Source organism: Parus major, chromosome 12 (genome assembly GCF_001522545.3).
Source record: "Parus major isolate Abel chromosome 12, Parus_major1.1, whole genome shotgun sequence".
NCBI classification, from domain to species: Eukaryota; Metazoa; Chordata; class Aves; order Passeriformes; family Paridae; genus Parus; species Parus major.
In genome coordinates, this window is record NC_031781.1 from 20,333,803 (window position 1) to 20,350,488 (window position 16,686).

The window sequence follows — 16,686 nt, forward strand, 5'->3', positions numbered from 1 at the left end:
GCAGGTCCCTAAAGAGCAGGGCTAAAGGCACAAACATCGCACAGAAGAAGCTTACATAAAACACACCTGTGAAATAAAATGACACTGAAGTGTTGCTGTTCTCAGAGTCTTTCAAGGTCACAAACTAGTAATTTATTATTTTTCTGAGAACCAAATCTAGTCTAGCTTCAGAACACTACATTTGTAACACAGGACAATTTTTTACAAGAGGGCAACAGCCAAAACTGATTTCTAAAGAACTGTGTTTGTGTTTCAAAGTAGGAGCAATCTGGCAATCTGTACTGTGTCTGGTGCAACAATGCCAAATTCCTTTATAATGAACAACTGTAAGGATACACCACATAGAACACAAATTACTAAAAAAGGTATAAATATAAATCCATACCGTGTAATCTCACTTGCAGATTGCTCTTCTTGTTGAACTTCAGAAGTATCTCCATTATTTAGCGACTCACTGAGATTAGCAAGAGATGTTACAACATTTGCTAGTGTTCCTAAGGCACCCTGGCTTGTTTCAGCCTAAAAAGGAAGCACTATATTAGTAAATCAAAATTGCAATTAATATATCATATATAATTTCCCTCCATTTTTTATCTTTCTTCTTTTTCCCCTACGCAACTTGTTCTTCCTCCTGAATGCCAGGAAGAACAATGGCTCTCAATTATCTTTAAATCCTGTTCTAATTATTAATCCTAGGCCCAGATGAGACATCATATGGAGAACTACCTGTGGCTGACCTTTTGCAGAAATATGCTTTCCAAAATAAACCACGATCCTATTGATCAATTTATTACACCCATCCATAGGGTTCTTCACACTTACTACAACCTTAGGTTCTCAAGAGCAACAACTATTTGAGACTATGTACAACAGATAAAGTAATCTGAACAAATTAATAGATAAGCTCAGAATTTAAATGAGACAGTAATACCTTGGAATCAGCAGCTAGGAGGACTGTACCATCATCCCTGATCAAAGGCTGCTGAATATTCACAAGCATTCCCGGATCTAGAAGACCAGCTGACCTGTTCAAAAGCATAAAAGCATATTGTTGATCTGATGGTCAACAATATTTTCCATTAATCAGAAGAATGTGTAACAATTTACAACACCATAAAAAGAATTACCAGTTTTTAAATAAACAATTTCATGAATTACAGTTTATTTATTAGGACTTAAGTTCTTCTGAAACAGTTCCCAAAAAGTAGCTTGAAAGACAGAAATATTTTTTAATTTCCAGTGTAAAAAAATGACAACTTCCCAGATGTGTATCTTCTCATTTGCTTTTTTGTTCTGGTTTAGTCTGCTTTAAGGAAAGTTGTTGTCTTCTTATGTTCTCAGAAGTCACCTAGTAGCTCTAGTTTTATATTAGACTTTGGAGGAAGGCATAACTCTGTATTCCAAACAAGACAATGGCCAGCACTAAATAAAAGTCATTAAAATATTTAATTTTACATTCCAAAGTATAGTCAGAAACAGTAATGTAATCAAAGTCTGCATAAAATCTCTGCTGCCTTTACTTTTGCTGCTTTTTGACCAAATGTCCTTCTCCTCTGCTGTATCTAATTTAGGAAGACAGTGGAAAGTCTTTGCAGTCAGCAAGGAGTTTATTTACTACTTATGTGATGCTCCAAGTGCCCATAACACAATACCAACGCACACAACACAGGTGCAGGCTGCAGGACGTTACAGTACAAGGGGTCTGATATGAACAGCTATCATTGTGAACAAGCACAGGCTTGTTGACAGCCTTGACACAGGCACCCTGACCCTAACCCTAACCCAAATTATCAAGCATTATGCAAATATGAATCCTACATAAATAAGTGGTTCTTAATGACTGTAGTATTGTTTATAGGTCTGTAATGGATCTGTAGCTCAAGGAAATTTCTAAGAAGCAAATGTGTCTGTGAGTGCTTCTTTCAAACAAGAACACTAAGAAACAATTTTCCAAGAACCCTGCAGCCCAAACTTCTTAACTGCAGTGTCATTTGTTCAACAAGGAATACGTACATAAAAAATTAAATGCACACACTTCCCCCCATACGAAAACTGAATAATAAAATCCAATTTTTTATGTGGTTCTCAACCATTCATAAACTAGTTTTAAAAATGTTATATTTAACCTAGACTTCTTCTATTCTATTCAGAAAAAAGTAATATTGCCTTTGTTTGTAATGATGTGCATTTTCACACACACTGCCTAAGGACACATCTGAGAGTGCAGGAACCATTTTGGAGTAACTTCCATATGGTAAAAGGAAGCTGCTGTTTTGGTGTTGTTGAAATCAGTCTCTTGGGATCTGAATCAGCAGCCACTGAGTCTCCCTAACTACTGTCTTTAGGAGATGGAAGCCCAAGTCTGTCATTTGCAGATCTGATATCAGAGAAGTGCTAACCTGAATGCATCACACCATTAGCCTATATGCTTTCTGTTTGAATATCATTCATTTGCTTTGCATTGCTCTGACCTGGCTGGACAAGAGCCAGCTCTGAACTGAAAACCATGTACCTGTATGCAGACATAAAAACTTTCACAAGAAGCAGAACCTACATTGACCTTGGTAATGGAAACAGATGATGTGTTCATTAGAACTCTTTTCTGTTCCTCTGAGAGCAGAGGGGAGAAATAATATAGGTGTGACTGCAAAGCAACATGCACAAATAATATGAAAAAAAATGTGTGGAACTGAGCTACTCACCGCGTCCCATCTTTATCTGCCACAAATGTTGGAGTTGCTATTAGAGGGCTTCGAAGATCTTTTCTTATATAGATTTTTTCAGTAGAAGCTGCACAGTTGGCTGGTTTTTCACGCTGCACATCAAAAGGCTTTCTTTCACTTTGAACTGCTACATAGAGACATACAGATTTGAAAGGAAATAATTCAAACAAAAAATACAAAAAGTAAGTAAAACTCCTGCAGTTATGATAGCATAACAGCTCAGTGCAAAACTGGAAATCTAATACCAAGAGTGAAGAAATGCAGGTCCCAACGTTACCATATCTGTGAGTATGTGGATTTTTAAATATACTTTTAACTAGAAAGTCACAGATTTATCTTTTTCTTCAAGTTTTACTGATCTGGAATAAAATATTGCTCTTTTTTTGGCATTTGATAAGATGGAAGATTCTACAGATTGTTTTCAATTTGTTTTGGTTTTTTTTAACAGGCGCAGATATATCTATATGTTAGGCACATTCCTATTCTGGATGACACAAAACAATGCAAACAAAGAAAGAACCCTGAAAAAGTCGAGAGAGGCAAGTTACTTGAGATGCAGGTTAATTCCTTGAGAGGATACTCTCTGTATGACATACACTTCACTCACAGCCATTAATTTCACCCAGTTAGGGAAGAGTGTTTCAAAACTAACCCCTTCATAATCTAAATATCTATACTCAAGAACTGAAACAAACTAAATTCAGTCTCTGAAATGCCAAACAAGTGTAGCAAATTTTTTAATAAAAATATTAAGCACTTACTTTGTAACTTTTAAAGAATGTGAAAAGTGCATCTTTATTATATTAAAATATTATTATTAAACATATTACAGAAAGTTATCCTTATAACCAGCAAGTTACTTAGTTCCTGATTTTGTTTTTGCTAGTATTGTTACTATTAGCAAAATGTAAGGGCTTAAAAGTTGTCATATCAAATTTATTGGCTTGGTGAATATATATTAATTTATCAGAAGCCTGACCCAAAGTCTGTGAAGTCAGTAAACATATACCCTAATCATATGGGGATAAGAAAGGTTTATTTCTGGAACTGCAGCAGTTTTTCTTGTACAAACATCTCATCTTGTATTCAGCACATTGTGTGCAAAGCACCAGAATCATCACAACAGGTCTGGAGTTTTAGAGTACAAATACAACAGTTATGTCCCAAATCACAAAACAACCTAGTAATTGTTTCACATAGTGCTAAATTGAAGAACAGGTGATATAAACTGAAAACAAAAATATATTGAAACAAGTGTTTCGCTGCTAGCGCTGGAAATGTATGAAGTACTGCATACAAACATGAAAGTATATTTTAAAACATATGACAGTTTATACAATGCCCCATAAAACACTGCTCACAAGTTATCAAATTAACATAAAAATTCAAAAAGAGGGAAAAAAAAAAAGACTAACTACTTTATACCAGTGGTTGGAAGAGCTGCAAAAATAAACTGGAAGGAAAGCAGATTCTCAAAACAGAATACCAGATTCATGTCAATCCATGTCAGAGTATTTTCTATTATGAACGTACACTGTGTTTGGAACATGCATTCTAAGTGAGGCTGTAACTGGGCTCATCAAAGACAACACATCTTGGAGACATCATTCAAAACAAACCACTACTGCACCTCAGACATACAATGGTGAGGAAAGAAAGGTGCACTAGATGCTGCCAAAATGTTCTGTTTCCTTCAAGCAATATATACCAAAACAGAGAGAACACACTAACAAGCGGTAGTCCACATAACTGTTATTTGGTAGGCACAATATCACATTGAGTACTTAACACTCACATTCCATTTTCATGCCCATCTCTAGACATTTCTTAAGCCTACAAAACTGGCACCGATTACGATGGTGTTTATTGATGATACAGTCCTGGTTGCTACGACAACTGTAGGTCAAATTCTTCCTTACGCTCCTTTTAAAGAAACCTTTGCATCCCTCACAACTGACAGCACCATAATGACGACCTAGGAAACATATACATTGTTACCAGTTGGAAATTACTTATATTTTAGCATAAAAATACTCATTTTAAGCAAGTAAAACACTGTAAGTCACCCTTTAAATTTGTTTTGTATTTGTACCAACATTTTAAACCGTGAAAGCATTACTGTAGTCTCACAAGATATTTCTGGTTTACCTACTGTCAGGGGTTTTGGTGAGAGTGGAGAGAAGAGTGAAAGGCTCAGCCTATTTCTGAATGTGCAGTTGATGAAGGTGTAGTTCCCATTCAGCAGTAAGTACAGATACAATTCTATCTGCTGTTACAGACTATAGGATACATTTAGAGAACATACATGCTAAGAGCTCAAGTAATTTCAGAAAACAAGTAATTTTGCATCAAAATTTAAAATGCAATCTTTATTTACATTTCCTGTCCATGTTAATTCTGGTATTGTTTTAATTACATAAGCATTTAAAGAAATAAAAGAAAGTGAGAAAAAGAGACAGAAGGGTGTCTTTTCTCTAGGATGAAAGCACAGAACACCCCCCTGACTAATATAAAAATTTTATCTTAAGACTCCTTGTTACTACATGGATCTGAAACACTGAGGATTCACGTGATCTCTGCTTTCCTTGTTTTGTAATAGTAGAAGAACAAAATATACCAGGAAGTGTTAAGTTTGTTAGAGCGCACTAAGAAGCATTTTCTTGGAGTAGTTAGACATATTTAGGTGACATGTTTATTTCATGGTTGCACATCACTGTGGGGAACTTGACTACATGCTTCAAGCAGTCTTTTTCAATTATCAGGAGTGATTTTATCATTATTTTATCTTTCAGCCAATTTATCATATGCTTCAGTTCAGTGAAAAAAAGTAATATTCTTCCAAGCACAGTTTAGCTATTTTTTGCATATAGATACAGAGTATATTTTCCCATTTAAAAAGTCAATTGCTTTTGCCATGAGCATAACTAAAATCAGTTAAAGCCCATGAAAAATAATCTCTTCATCCCAGTCATCCTTTCAAGCAAGTTTCTTCGATACCACTTTGTAGGTTTCCTTACCTGATGCTTTATCACCACAGACTACACAATATTCTACTACCTGGGGCCGCTGAACATCAGGTTTTCCTAGCAGACGTTCCACTGAAGCAGAGTCTGTCACTATCTAAAGCAAAATTCCAGAACAAAAAGATGTAATCAGCCAGATACGAAGGCAAGGAGCTTTGCCTGTAGAACAAGATGATTGTGACAGCTAAGAAGAGGGGTCTGAATTTATGAATAAATATGGCATGGGGAATGAAATTAAGTAGAATAAAATGCAGTTTAATGAGAGTTCTTACTGACAATAGTGAGACTTTTGAAACAGTCATGTCAAAACAAATTACAAATAAAACTGCTGGCTTTGCTTAGTACAAATGTTTCTTCACCTGTGCAATCCACAGTATTTTTCCCTTCTTGCAAATACTCTCAAACAGCTGCTATATTTTAGCCAAAGACAGTTGGCTTTCAGATGCTGTTCCCATCTATCTCTTCTCTAGCTATTAGGGATGTATGGTTCAGAGGGGATAGCCTGGAGCTCAGATCTACCATAGAAACAGTTTAGCTTCCAAAGGACTTTGATTACAAAACTTCTGTTCTGAACATTCTATTTAACCACGAAAATCTAAAAAACCCAACCCTTCTGTAATGTCAGATACCTTATTTAGCATGGAAAAATGAATTTCAGAAGACTATTAATACCATTTTAAAAATATTTATGTAAAAATTACTCTTCTTCCTGTAAAATATTCTCTATTGTAACAGTAACAAGAAGGACCATGAACTTTTACTTTTGTTTTATTCCTTTTTTTTAAGACTGCTAGGAAGAAATCTGAAATTTCACGAGGTAGATTATTGTTTATATCATTGGTTTTGCAAAGCTCCTGTTCACGTATATTATGCTCAAGACCCAAAAAAACCATAACAGTTTTATTGCAATGTCTTGATACTGAATGTAAAGTATGAAGTCATGTAAATTTGCTCAGGTGAGTTGTAGCTCTGTATATCTGTGAATCTTGAGCAGACTGAGAAATCCTGGCTCTTCTCACAAGCACTATCTTAAGTGTTCACTTTTTTCTTTGGAACTTGAATGAGAACACACAACAAGGGATGTTGAGTGCAGTGGAGGTAGGTGAAGACTGAGTGATTTATGATTGAACAATGAAGCCTAAGATAAGTATGTGTAATCCATGTCATGAGAAAACTACTGCAACTGGTCTTAAAGCAATTTGGACTTAATTTAGAAACAAAAAAAACCAAACCAAAATTCCATGGTTTATCTAAATCACTGTATTTACCTGAATTCTGCCTGGCACAATGTTGTCTGTGGTGGTAAAGATAAGCTGCTTGGCATTAGATGTCTCAGGTGCTGCCAAGATCACCTTTCCTGCACCAGTTCCATCTGGACTAGCTAAAATGAACTGTTGCTTTGGAGACACAGCTGAATCCACTGCTGTCACTATTTGAATTTTCTGACCTGTTTGCTGATCTGTCACAATCTGTAAAACATTGAAGAAATTCATGACCACAGTAAATTCATGTTTTAAAACCTTTAATTCCATCTCAGAAGTATATCAGTGCAAAATTACAAAGAAGCTCTCTCCAATTTTTCTTTATAAATGACACCAAGGAGATGTTCTCCAATTAACATTTACCTATGCATTTTTACCTACATATTTTATGTAAGATGATACTCCCTAAAGTACCACCATAAAAACATGAAATCAGGCAGCCTTACTGTTTCACCTGCCAATTCTCAAGATTCTTTTATGATGGAAGGTTTCTGTTTCTGATACAGTTGTCTGGTAGCATGATCTCTATTTTGTCTGGTAGAGTAACCATATCAATATGCACTAGTATTTCATTAAAATTTAGTAAGTCCTATATAATTTGCCATTGAATACATTCTGATACATTAATGACACCTTTTTATTATCTAACAAAGACCCACTGTGCAGCATTCCCAAAGGCCGACTTTGTGCTAAACAGATTAATCTCCTACTGGCTCCTAAATAAATGGGAAGAGGAATGCACTTGGAGACAATCTCAAATTTCTGTTGACAGTATCTCACCCTTTGCTGTGCCCAGGGTTCAGGAGATTTGCTTGTGTAGCTGAGACTTAACCTGTGTAAATACTCCTTACTGGCTAACTATTATATACAGCCATCTAGTCAGCACCAAATAAATGTATTGAGGGAGAAAGGATTTTAATTTTCACTAAAAATTATCTGCTCTCACAAGATTTAAAGGAAGTATTCCATAGTCTTTAGCATGCTTTTGTATAAAGCTAAGTGGGAGGAGGAGAAAAAAAGATGTGATATTTGGTTAATTAATGAATTTTACCTGAATGCGTTGTGGTGAAGCTACAGAGGAGTCTGTGGAAATTATCTGGATACGCTGGGAAGGGCTGGTCATCACTGGAGATTCAGATAGCGAAGTCTGAACAGTCGGCACCTGCAAATAAAATACAGAATTTAAATTCACTATTAAGGTATTGATAGCAATATTTATAAAAGATCAGATAGCACTAGAGTTTAGAATCTAAATTTACTGGAAAGGTTACAGTCATTTAACCAGCTTGGATTGGCTTTCAATTAATTATCAGAATATTTTCTTTTTCTGGAAATTGAGTGACCCTGACAAAAACAAACCACCACTACCACCACCACTCTGCTCAAATGAATCACTAAGTACTGTGTGATCCTTTAGCTTACTGAAATGCAGAAATACATTTTTGGACTTCTGATTAAACACTTGTCTCATTTTTTGCTTCCGTAAAAATAAAATACATCATATATAAATAATGTAAAATGTTAAGTAGTTCCCCTTTTAATAATTTCAGAGTACTTTTGAATGACAGCAATTAACTTTGGCACTACTTCTGTATACTATTGTTTTTTGTCCTATTCCATGCCTTTCTAGACTACCAAACTGAAACGCAAATTTAGTTCTTAACACTTATCCTGAAAAATACCCAGTTTGAAAAGCTTGTTTTCATAGCAAAAATGTTAAATGTTGAATTAAACATGCACAATAACATTTGGATTGGGTATTGGGAAGAATTTCTTCCCTGAGAGGGTGGTGAGACCCTGGCACTGAGTGCTCAGGGAAGCTGTGGCTGCCCCTGGATCCCTGGAAGTGTCCAAGGCCAGGCTGGACAGGGCTTGGAGTAGCCTGGGATAGTAGAAAGCGTCCCTGCCCGTGGCAGGGAGTTGGACTAGTCAGTCCTGAAGGTCTCATCCAACCCAAACCATTCTGTGAACCTGTTATCTCTAGTAATGTGTCCAAAACCAGGATGGTCACAAGTTGTTTTTATCAAAACCTCTTTTAAGCAATCTTGGAATTATATCAAAATTTGTACAGCTGTACAACAGTGCAGTTTTATTTTCAGCTTGCTTTGAAAAGTCTTTGTTTAATATACAGAAAAGTTCATTTATGACATAAAGAAAGAAAAAACAGTTTGGATAGCAAGGAAAATGGACTACAGTCTCTTTGGGGAAGGAGAGGAATCAAAATACACAAGACTTAATGAAACCATACCATTCTACTCCCCTATGGCCTGTGCCATAAGTAGTCCCACATACTGTAAAAGTATAATCTAAATTGAACATACAATCTCCAATTATTTTTAATATACAGGTCACAAAAGTTGCATGTTAAATTAGGAAAATAGACAGAAGAGATGTAGAAATAAAAGGCATCTTTTAATTATTGGACGATTTAAAGCTTTCAGCTCCAGAAAACAAAGATACCTAGGTGAGAAAAAAGACTCCCAAAAATCCAGACTCTTAGAGGACATCTTAATTGATAATCTTCTTGTCTTCCATGCCAAATTATTAACAAAGCTATGCACCCTTTAAAAGGTCTAAATCAGAGCAAGGTGGTCTTTTAAAACTGTTTTGCAGTTGTTCAGTTGTAGAATCCTTAGCCTTTAATTGATCTTCAAACCTTACACCACAATGTACTGCAGACAGCTTGGAAAAAAAGAATAGTCTGTTCTTCCACATTGTTCAAGGAGAAAGACAAGACAGACAGCTATAAGGTACCTGCATGGAAATTCTTTAAACATTTTGGAGCAGCCATGTCTTTTTCTGGGTTTGCAAAGTATGTTCAACCTGAACCCCCCTGTGGCACAATTTGAGGCCATTTCCTTTTGTTCCTCACCTGGCTCCAACCTCCTATCCAGAGTTTGAGAAGGTCCCCCCCAGTCTTCGTTTCTCCAGGCAAAACAAAACAGCTGCCTCAGCCACTCCTCAATGACTGACTCTCCAGACCCTTTTTCCAGCTCCTTTACTCTTTTCTGGACATGCTTCAGCCCCTCAATGCCTTTCTTGCAGTGCAGGGCCCAGAACTGACCCCAAGATTTGAGGTGTAGCACCACCAGTAGCCAGTAGTGAGTGACAGTCACTACCCTGGCCCTGCTGGTCACGCTGTTCTTGATCCAAGCCAGGATGCCATTGGCCTTCTTGTGCAACCTGGGCACACCCAGCTCACATTCAGCCACTGCTGACCAGCACCTGCAGGCTCTTTCCTGCCAAGTGGCTTTCCAGCCACCCTGCCCAAAGCCTGGAGTGCTGTGTGGGATTGTGGTCACCCAACATCAGGACCCATGGCCTTGTTGAACCTCATACTGCTGGCCTTAGCCTCAATCCCCTTTGTCCAGGTCATCCATAAAGATATTAAACAGAACTGGACCCAAAACTCAGTCCTGAGGAACCCAACTAGTGACTGACTAGTGGATGTGGCACCACTCCCCACAACTCTCTGGCCCCAGTCACCCAGACAGTTCTTAATCCAACGAAGATGCACCTGTCCAAGTCATAGGCTGCAGCCTCTACGGGACAATGCTGGGAGACAGTATCAAAGGCTTTGCTGAAATACAGGTAGGCGTATCCACAGCCTTTCTTTCATCCAGTTGGTGGGTCACCTCATCATAAAACAAAATCAGGTTGGTCAGGCAGCACCAACAGACCTTTCCTAAACCCATGCTGCCTGGTCCTGATCCCCTGGTCCTGTGTGTGTGCCATGCAATCTCACTTGAGACAATTAATTTCAAATTAGCGAAGTTAAAAGGAAATGTTGCATGACAGTCTGATTTGGTGCTTGGCATCACAGTTCTCAATAAACCCATGCGCTACATATGTGGCAGTTATGTTGAAAAAGTGATGCCGACATAGGTAAAGCTGCTAATATTTGCATTCGGTTATCAAGGTTGCAACTTGTCTCTCGCAGTTCATAACCTGAAATTTAGTGCAAAAAGAGGTCAAAGACCCTCTTCTTCCATTTAATTTTCATCAATAAAAAATATGATATTCTGAAAATCTTTAATTTTATAAAGCCAGTGTCAAGTTTGAGTCTACATTTTCTCTAAGATATAGTGAGTACAAATATAGAATTTTAGCATATTTAAAGAAAACTAGTTATGTATTTAGCTGTATTGTAAACTATCTGACAGAAGACACAAATAGCAGGCAGCCAGCCACTCATAAAGAAATGATTCATTAACATGGTCATAGTATCAATGAATTCCTAACGAGATAATGCTGCTTACAACTGTTTTTACATGAACAAAGTTTTCATAGTGTTACGCAGTGGACAGGCATATCATTTAAGCAGCAGCTCAATATTATAAGGAGATGAAGCCCTGTATTTACCCACCAGGCCAGGAAGAAATCACAGAACTTCATACACTCTTGAGATGGAGCGATCTCTCCAGTGGCAAGATACAACCATCACACTATGTTACCACGGTGCATTTCCTGCACGAGGAATTACAAATGTCACATATTTTATGTGCTTTAGATGTTATTACAGCACCCAACTTCTACCAAAATAGTATAAAGTTTGTCAATATTTCCATTACAGGTTTATCTTTCCAAGTATATTTGGAAGTGTTTTTAAAAAAATGCAGCTTGCCAAATTCATACCTGGTACAGAAACTAGAGTGAAAAATCTCTTGTTGGTTTTCACTGTGAAACTTACGAAGTTTTTGGAAACTATTCCATAGATGTTACTTCCAGGACACTTTACTAGACCATTTTCCATGCTAAAAAGAATGACATTTCTTTTTTAAAAATGTACTTCTAAGTAGATAACCCAAAATCCACTTCTAAAAACAGAATTAAACTTATATTTTCTTCTTACATAGGCTTCTTCTTGAACTAAAATATTTTTTAATACACAGGTGTAATCTTAGCTCAATATGTAAAAGAAAATGTAAAATGCAAAACCAAACTAATGTCTGAAAAGTGGCGTCATCTATAGAGGTCTCTCAGCCCATTTCCCCTTTATTGTTTATTAAATCCCTTAATTACGTAATAATACAAAAAAATCACAGTAAACTTAATGAAATAATTTTAATCAGACAAAAGATCTAGTTTGCTTTTTGACTGAAGTTTGCATGGTGAAGGAGATAAATTATTTTCTATGGCCATGAACACTTGCAGTTTGTGTTTATGAGTTGATTTAAACTTTTCAGCTGTTGAACATCCAAGCTTCAGTGAAAATGCATCAAGACATCACTTAATGTGACTTTAAGTAGGTCTTGTGCTTTTTCTTTTAAGTGTAGGCACAAAATATAAAAACTGATCTAAATTAACCACCTTACTGTAAATTCAGTATACGGCATAAGTAAAACAGGTAACTTCAAACACTGTGGTGGATCTAGATTACAATTCAAAATAGGTACAAAAGCTTTCCATGTCCCAAATGGCCAATCTAATGATCAAATGACAAGAAAATTTGTTGTATTAATTTTTTAAAACAATTCATAGTACAGCCAAACTTCTCTATAGCTCATGTTGAACTTCCTACTTGCATTCTTAATATGGGGGCAACCAGAACAAGATAGGGTGAACAACAGGGACTCCCTAATATGTTTTCAATTTCAAAATCTCATGTACCAATTGTTGTGATATCACCTGTCACTCACCTCAGCCACCTGCTGAGCCAGCACCTCCATACTGGTTGCCATGGTGAAACAAGACCATTAGAGAACCTGTTTGGAAAGATGCCAGCAACTTCCATCAGGCACAAAAGTTTGGGTTTTTCATAGTATTAAAGAAAGCTCTGTCATGACTTTTTGAAAATTTACACTTCTGCTTGATATATCTAGCAAATAAGAGAGGATGCCACTGATGTGTGTGTACACACACATACATGAGACACACATACTGGAACCATGCTGTTTAAACTGCTGAGGTACAATTATTCTTCTACTTTATTAAGCCTCTAATATACTATTTCCACTCTGTTATTTAATCTGTAAAGAATAATTTCATAAATGAGAAAGGACTAATTCAAAGTCAAGTACTAATGCAGTTTGTGGAATTCATAGATCTCAAAGGGGCTTTCCTCAGCTCAGGCAGAAGAAACCTTGCAGTTTAACTGCTTCTACACCACATGCTAAACCGGGGAGCAGCAAGCTGAGAATGCTCTTTCACCCAAACTTTATTGAGTCATTCTGTCAAACCACCATGTTCATTCACATTCTTAAGATAATCTTACACAATAAGGGAAATAAACAGTTACATCTAAAACATATCTTCCGTTATTTAAACTATTCTTTTATTATAATGTGATACTTCCATTACAATGAGAAGAAAATACTGCAAAATCATTTTATCCTATTCCAAGTAACTCCACCTTCAGCTTTAGGGTTTAAAAAATTTAAAAAAAAAAGACAGCGAAATCAAAGACAAAGAAATAAGAAAAAACCACTTCCAATGTATTTTTAATTATTGTTATTAGGGGTGTGTTTCTTCCAAGATAAATTTAGTTAGGATTTCCAATTAATGCATTCAGTTTTTAATTATGACTTACGATTCAATTGTGACTTACAGGGCTAGACTTCAGATTCTAATCCAGGTGTAGGTAATATAAAAAGGCTTTACTGAACGCTGGCTCATTTGATGTTTCATTGGAAACCTCTGCTTGTAATTGCAAAGCATTCATTTAATATAAAATTAAAAAACACAGCAAACAACAGCAACACACATAACAGAAAAATGTATGCATGTCTCCAGCACCCATTGAAATGTAATTTCTACAAAGCTAACATCGTTAAATATGTCAAAGTCATTAAGTTAAAAGGATTCACTTATACTGTAACAAGTCTGAAAGTAATTTTGTATATGTCAAATATTATTTGTATATATCAAGATAATTTGTAACAATGCATAATCAAAATTGAGACATCCCCATGGAAATTGTACTTATGCTAGTTTCTTCTACAGCTTGTCATTATTTTATTGAAGTATTGCACTTGATTAAGACTATGAACCAGTTTATGGATGGTTTCTCGGTTGTTCAGTAGTGCATTTTCAGTGTTTCTTACTTTTTTTTAATATTCAACAAAAAGCACAAGAAGCATAACCGTATGCTAATAATATACTGTCTTCTCAGCGCTTTACGATGACAGAAGCCCTGCAAATGATGCTTTGTTCATAACAGTACCTTTCTGAGACACAAAACACAAGTGCTTGCTGTAGAATGAGTCTGACACATTTGCTGTTATTGGTGTTATCACCAAGGCTTTTTGTACTTTTGACCTTCACAAAAGAACCTTAAGCTGAGGCTATCCAGTTGAAGCACAGGGACCATACACAGCCATGCCAAGCTTCTTAATGGTGTCAACTCCCAGAAGGTAAAATCAGTTTCCTAGCAAAAGCCCCGAGCAACAGTTTGTAAGGCAACCTCAACCCAAAACCCCCCAAACAAACCAACACAAGACGTGAAACTTATAACCTAGGAAGAGGCACCTGAAGCACCAGGAAATTATTTTCAGTGTAATACGGTGGCAGCCAGCTCAGTTTATACTGTCCAAAATACAGTGTAAAATCATTAAGCTTTCCCTAAGCTGCAGTGGAACCTCAGAAGCAAATCAAAAATTCCACTTGAGAGGTTCTAAGGGTATGGCCCTACTGACAAGACACGGCAAGAGCCCAAATTCAAACTTTTTAAATTTGTTCCTTTGTCTTAATGAAACGAGGTTCTTTACGCTGTGAGCTCGACTCGGCTACACCGAGCAGCCTCCAGGAGGCTGCCATCGGCGGGACGGGCGGGGAGCGGCTCCGGCCCTGCCGGCAGTCTCTGGTACACTGTCCCGGGCCAACACGGCGGCAGGAACCCGGCCCACACCCGGACACCGCCGACCGAGCAGGAACACCGCGGGCGGTGCCGGCGGCGCTCCGAGCCCGGCCAGGCCGAGCTGGGCCTGCCGCATTGCCCACATTGGCTGCGCCGCGCGCGCCGCCCGCCCCCATTGGCTGCATCGCTCCCTGCCCGCTGCTGAAAGGCCTTCGGCAGCTCCCGCCCCGCGCGCCGCCGAGCCACGCCCCCGGCCCCGACCAATGACCTCATGGCAGGCGCAGCGCTCCCCGCAGAGCGCCCATTGGTCGAGCCGCCCGCTTGTAATGGTGGCGGTGTCGCCGCTCGAGCTGAGGTACAGCCCCCCCGGGGATTCACTGAGCACAAGATGGCGGCGCTGGCCGCCAGCCAGAGCCCAGGCGGGGCTGCTGCCGCCGCCATTAGGCCCCTTCCCTTCCCCTCCGGTATAGCCTTGTGTCCGCCTAGAGGAGGCCCAGGTATGGCAGTGAGGAAGCGGCCGGTAAGATGGCGGCAGTCTCAGCCCCGTATGCAAAGTACCCGCCGCCCCCTCCCCTCCGCCCTCCCGGTGGCAAAGGTAAAAGGGTCGGGTTCAAGCCTCCGCCCGCTCAGACTCCATCTTCTCTCTCTCTCTCTGTCTGTGTCCCGCGCTCGTCATCACCGCGACCATCGCCCTACACCCCTTGGACAGCAGACTTTGCTCACCGCGCTCGGACCAGCTCCGACCTCAACCGGCCCACGCTGCAGCCAGCGGCTCCGGCGAGGGACTGCCCCGCCGATCGTCCCAGCACGCCACAATGGTCGTTTCCTCTCTGTCCAGGAGCTGTAGACTAGGCCAGACCACGACTGGTGCTCGCATACCAGCCAAATACCGGAGCCGTGCAATCCCCCTCCCCTAAACCCACCGTCAGCCCACCCCTCCCCTCGCGGGGGTGTCCAGAGTAGGGCCCGCTGCCGCCCCCCCGCGCCCCCTCCCTCGTCCTGGCCCCCACGAAACAAACCCACCAGGCCGCTTCAATTTTAAAAAATGTTTTTTACCTCAGGTATGGGCGCCAGAGGTGCGGTGGCGGTGACCCGACCGGGCCCGGGCAGGCCGGTGCCCAGCAGCGGCCCTCCCTCCCCCCGCGGGGGCGGCAAGGGGCTGTGGGGCCCGCGGAGGGGAGGGGGCCGGGGCTGTGTTGGGGTCGGGGGTGTGTTGTTGTGTGTGCCGTGCCCTGTGACAGGTCAGAGTTCGTGACCCCGCCGCCGCCCGGGAGCGCGTCTCCGCTTCCTCTTCCAGTGCCCGCCCGGCCGCGGCCCCTCCATCCCCCGCGGGGCGGGGCCGGCGGCGGGGAGGGGCTACCGGGGTACCTGGGCCTCCCGAGCCCCGCACTGCCCCGGCTGGGCCGGGATGAACCTGGCCTCTGGGGCAGTGGGGGGAAGGTACGGTCACCGCCTTTGTCCCTCTCGCTTGGGAGGCTCCTCAGGAGCTGGAAGCCCGAGGTAATGGGTTGGCGGTGGCTGTCCAGTGCGCCGGTGGTATTTATGTTCCAGGTGTGTACCTTGATTCTCGCTGAAGATGCAGTCGAAGGTGGGCTCAGAGCTAAGCAGGCTTTCACAAACGCCGCCACCAGAGTGGCGAGTTTTTATTTAATTTTATAAAGTCAGTGTCATTGATTAGGGCTCTTAACGGCAAAGTGGGCTGTAAATGAGGCATGTTGTGCCTCCAAATGCGAAATGGTAGGCATGAAACAGGTTTGGGTGCAGCTGAAGTGGTTTAAGAATTTACCACCTTTCAGTGCTTGTCTTCTCACAGGCTATCAGATGTTCACCCCCTGTCATAGGTGAACATCTGAATAGTTTTTTCTTAACTATACTTATCAAAA

General features: G+C 39.9%; 1 protein-coding gene across 9 annotated transcripts in view; it reads right to left on the reverse strand.

Annotated features, from left to right (window-relative positions):
- NR2C2 (nuclear receptor subfamily 2 group C member 2) overlaps positions 1 to 16,025 on the reverse strand; it is a 34,391-nt gene extending 18,366 nt beyond the window's left edge. For 2 of the 9 annotated variants that reach the window (XM_015640996.1, XM_015640991.1), the window contains exons 1-9: positions 15,860 to 15,947; positions 12,648 to 12,713; positions 8,060 to 8,170; positions 7,015 to 7,215; positions 5,741 to 5,843; positions 4,519 to 4,698; positions 2,703 to 2,850; positions 932 to 1,025; positions 386 to 519 (exon numbers count right to left, since the gene is read on the reverse strand). In XM_015640996.1, coding sequence (XP_015496482.1) covers positions 386 to 519; positions 932 to 1,025; positions 2,703 to 2,850; positions 4,519 to 4,698; positions 5,741 to 5,843; positions 7,015 to 7,215; positions 8,060 to 8,170; positions 12,648 to 12,689 — 1,013 coding nt within the window. In that variant the 5' untranslated portion in view covers positions 12,690 to 12,713; positions 15,860 to 15,947. Of the gene's footprint in view, positions 1 to 385; positions 520 to 931; positions 1,026 to 2,702; positions 2,851 to 4,518; positions 4,699 to 5,740; positions 5,844 to 7,014; positions 7,216 to 8,059; positions 8,171 to 11,374; positions 11,476 to 12,647; positions 12,714 to 15,526; positions 15,682 to 15,859 lie in introns of those variants that run through there. The other 7 variants (XM_015640992.1, XM_015640994.2, XM_015640993.1 and 4 more) reach the window with 7 other exon arrangements.
- Positions 16,026 to 16,686: the final 661 nt, after the last annotated feature.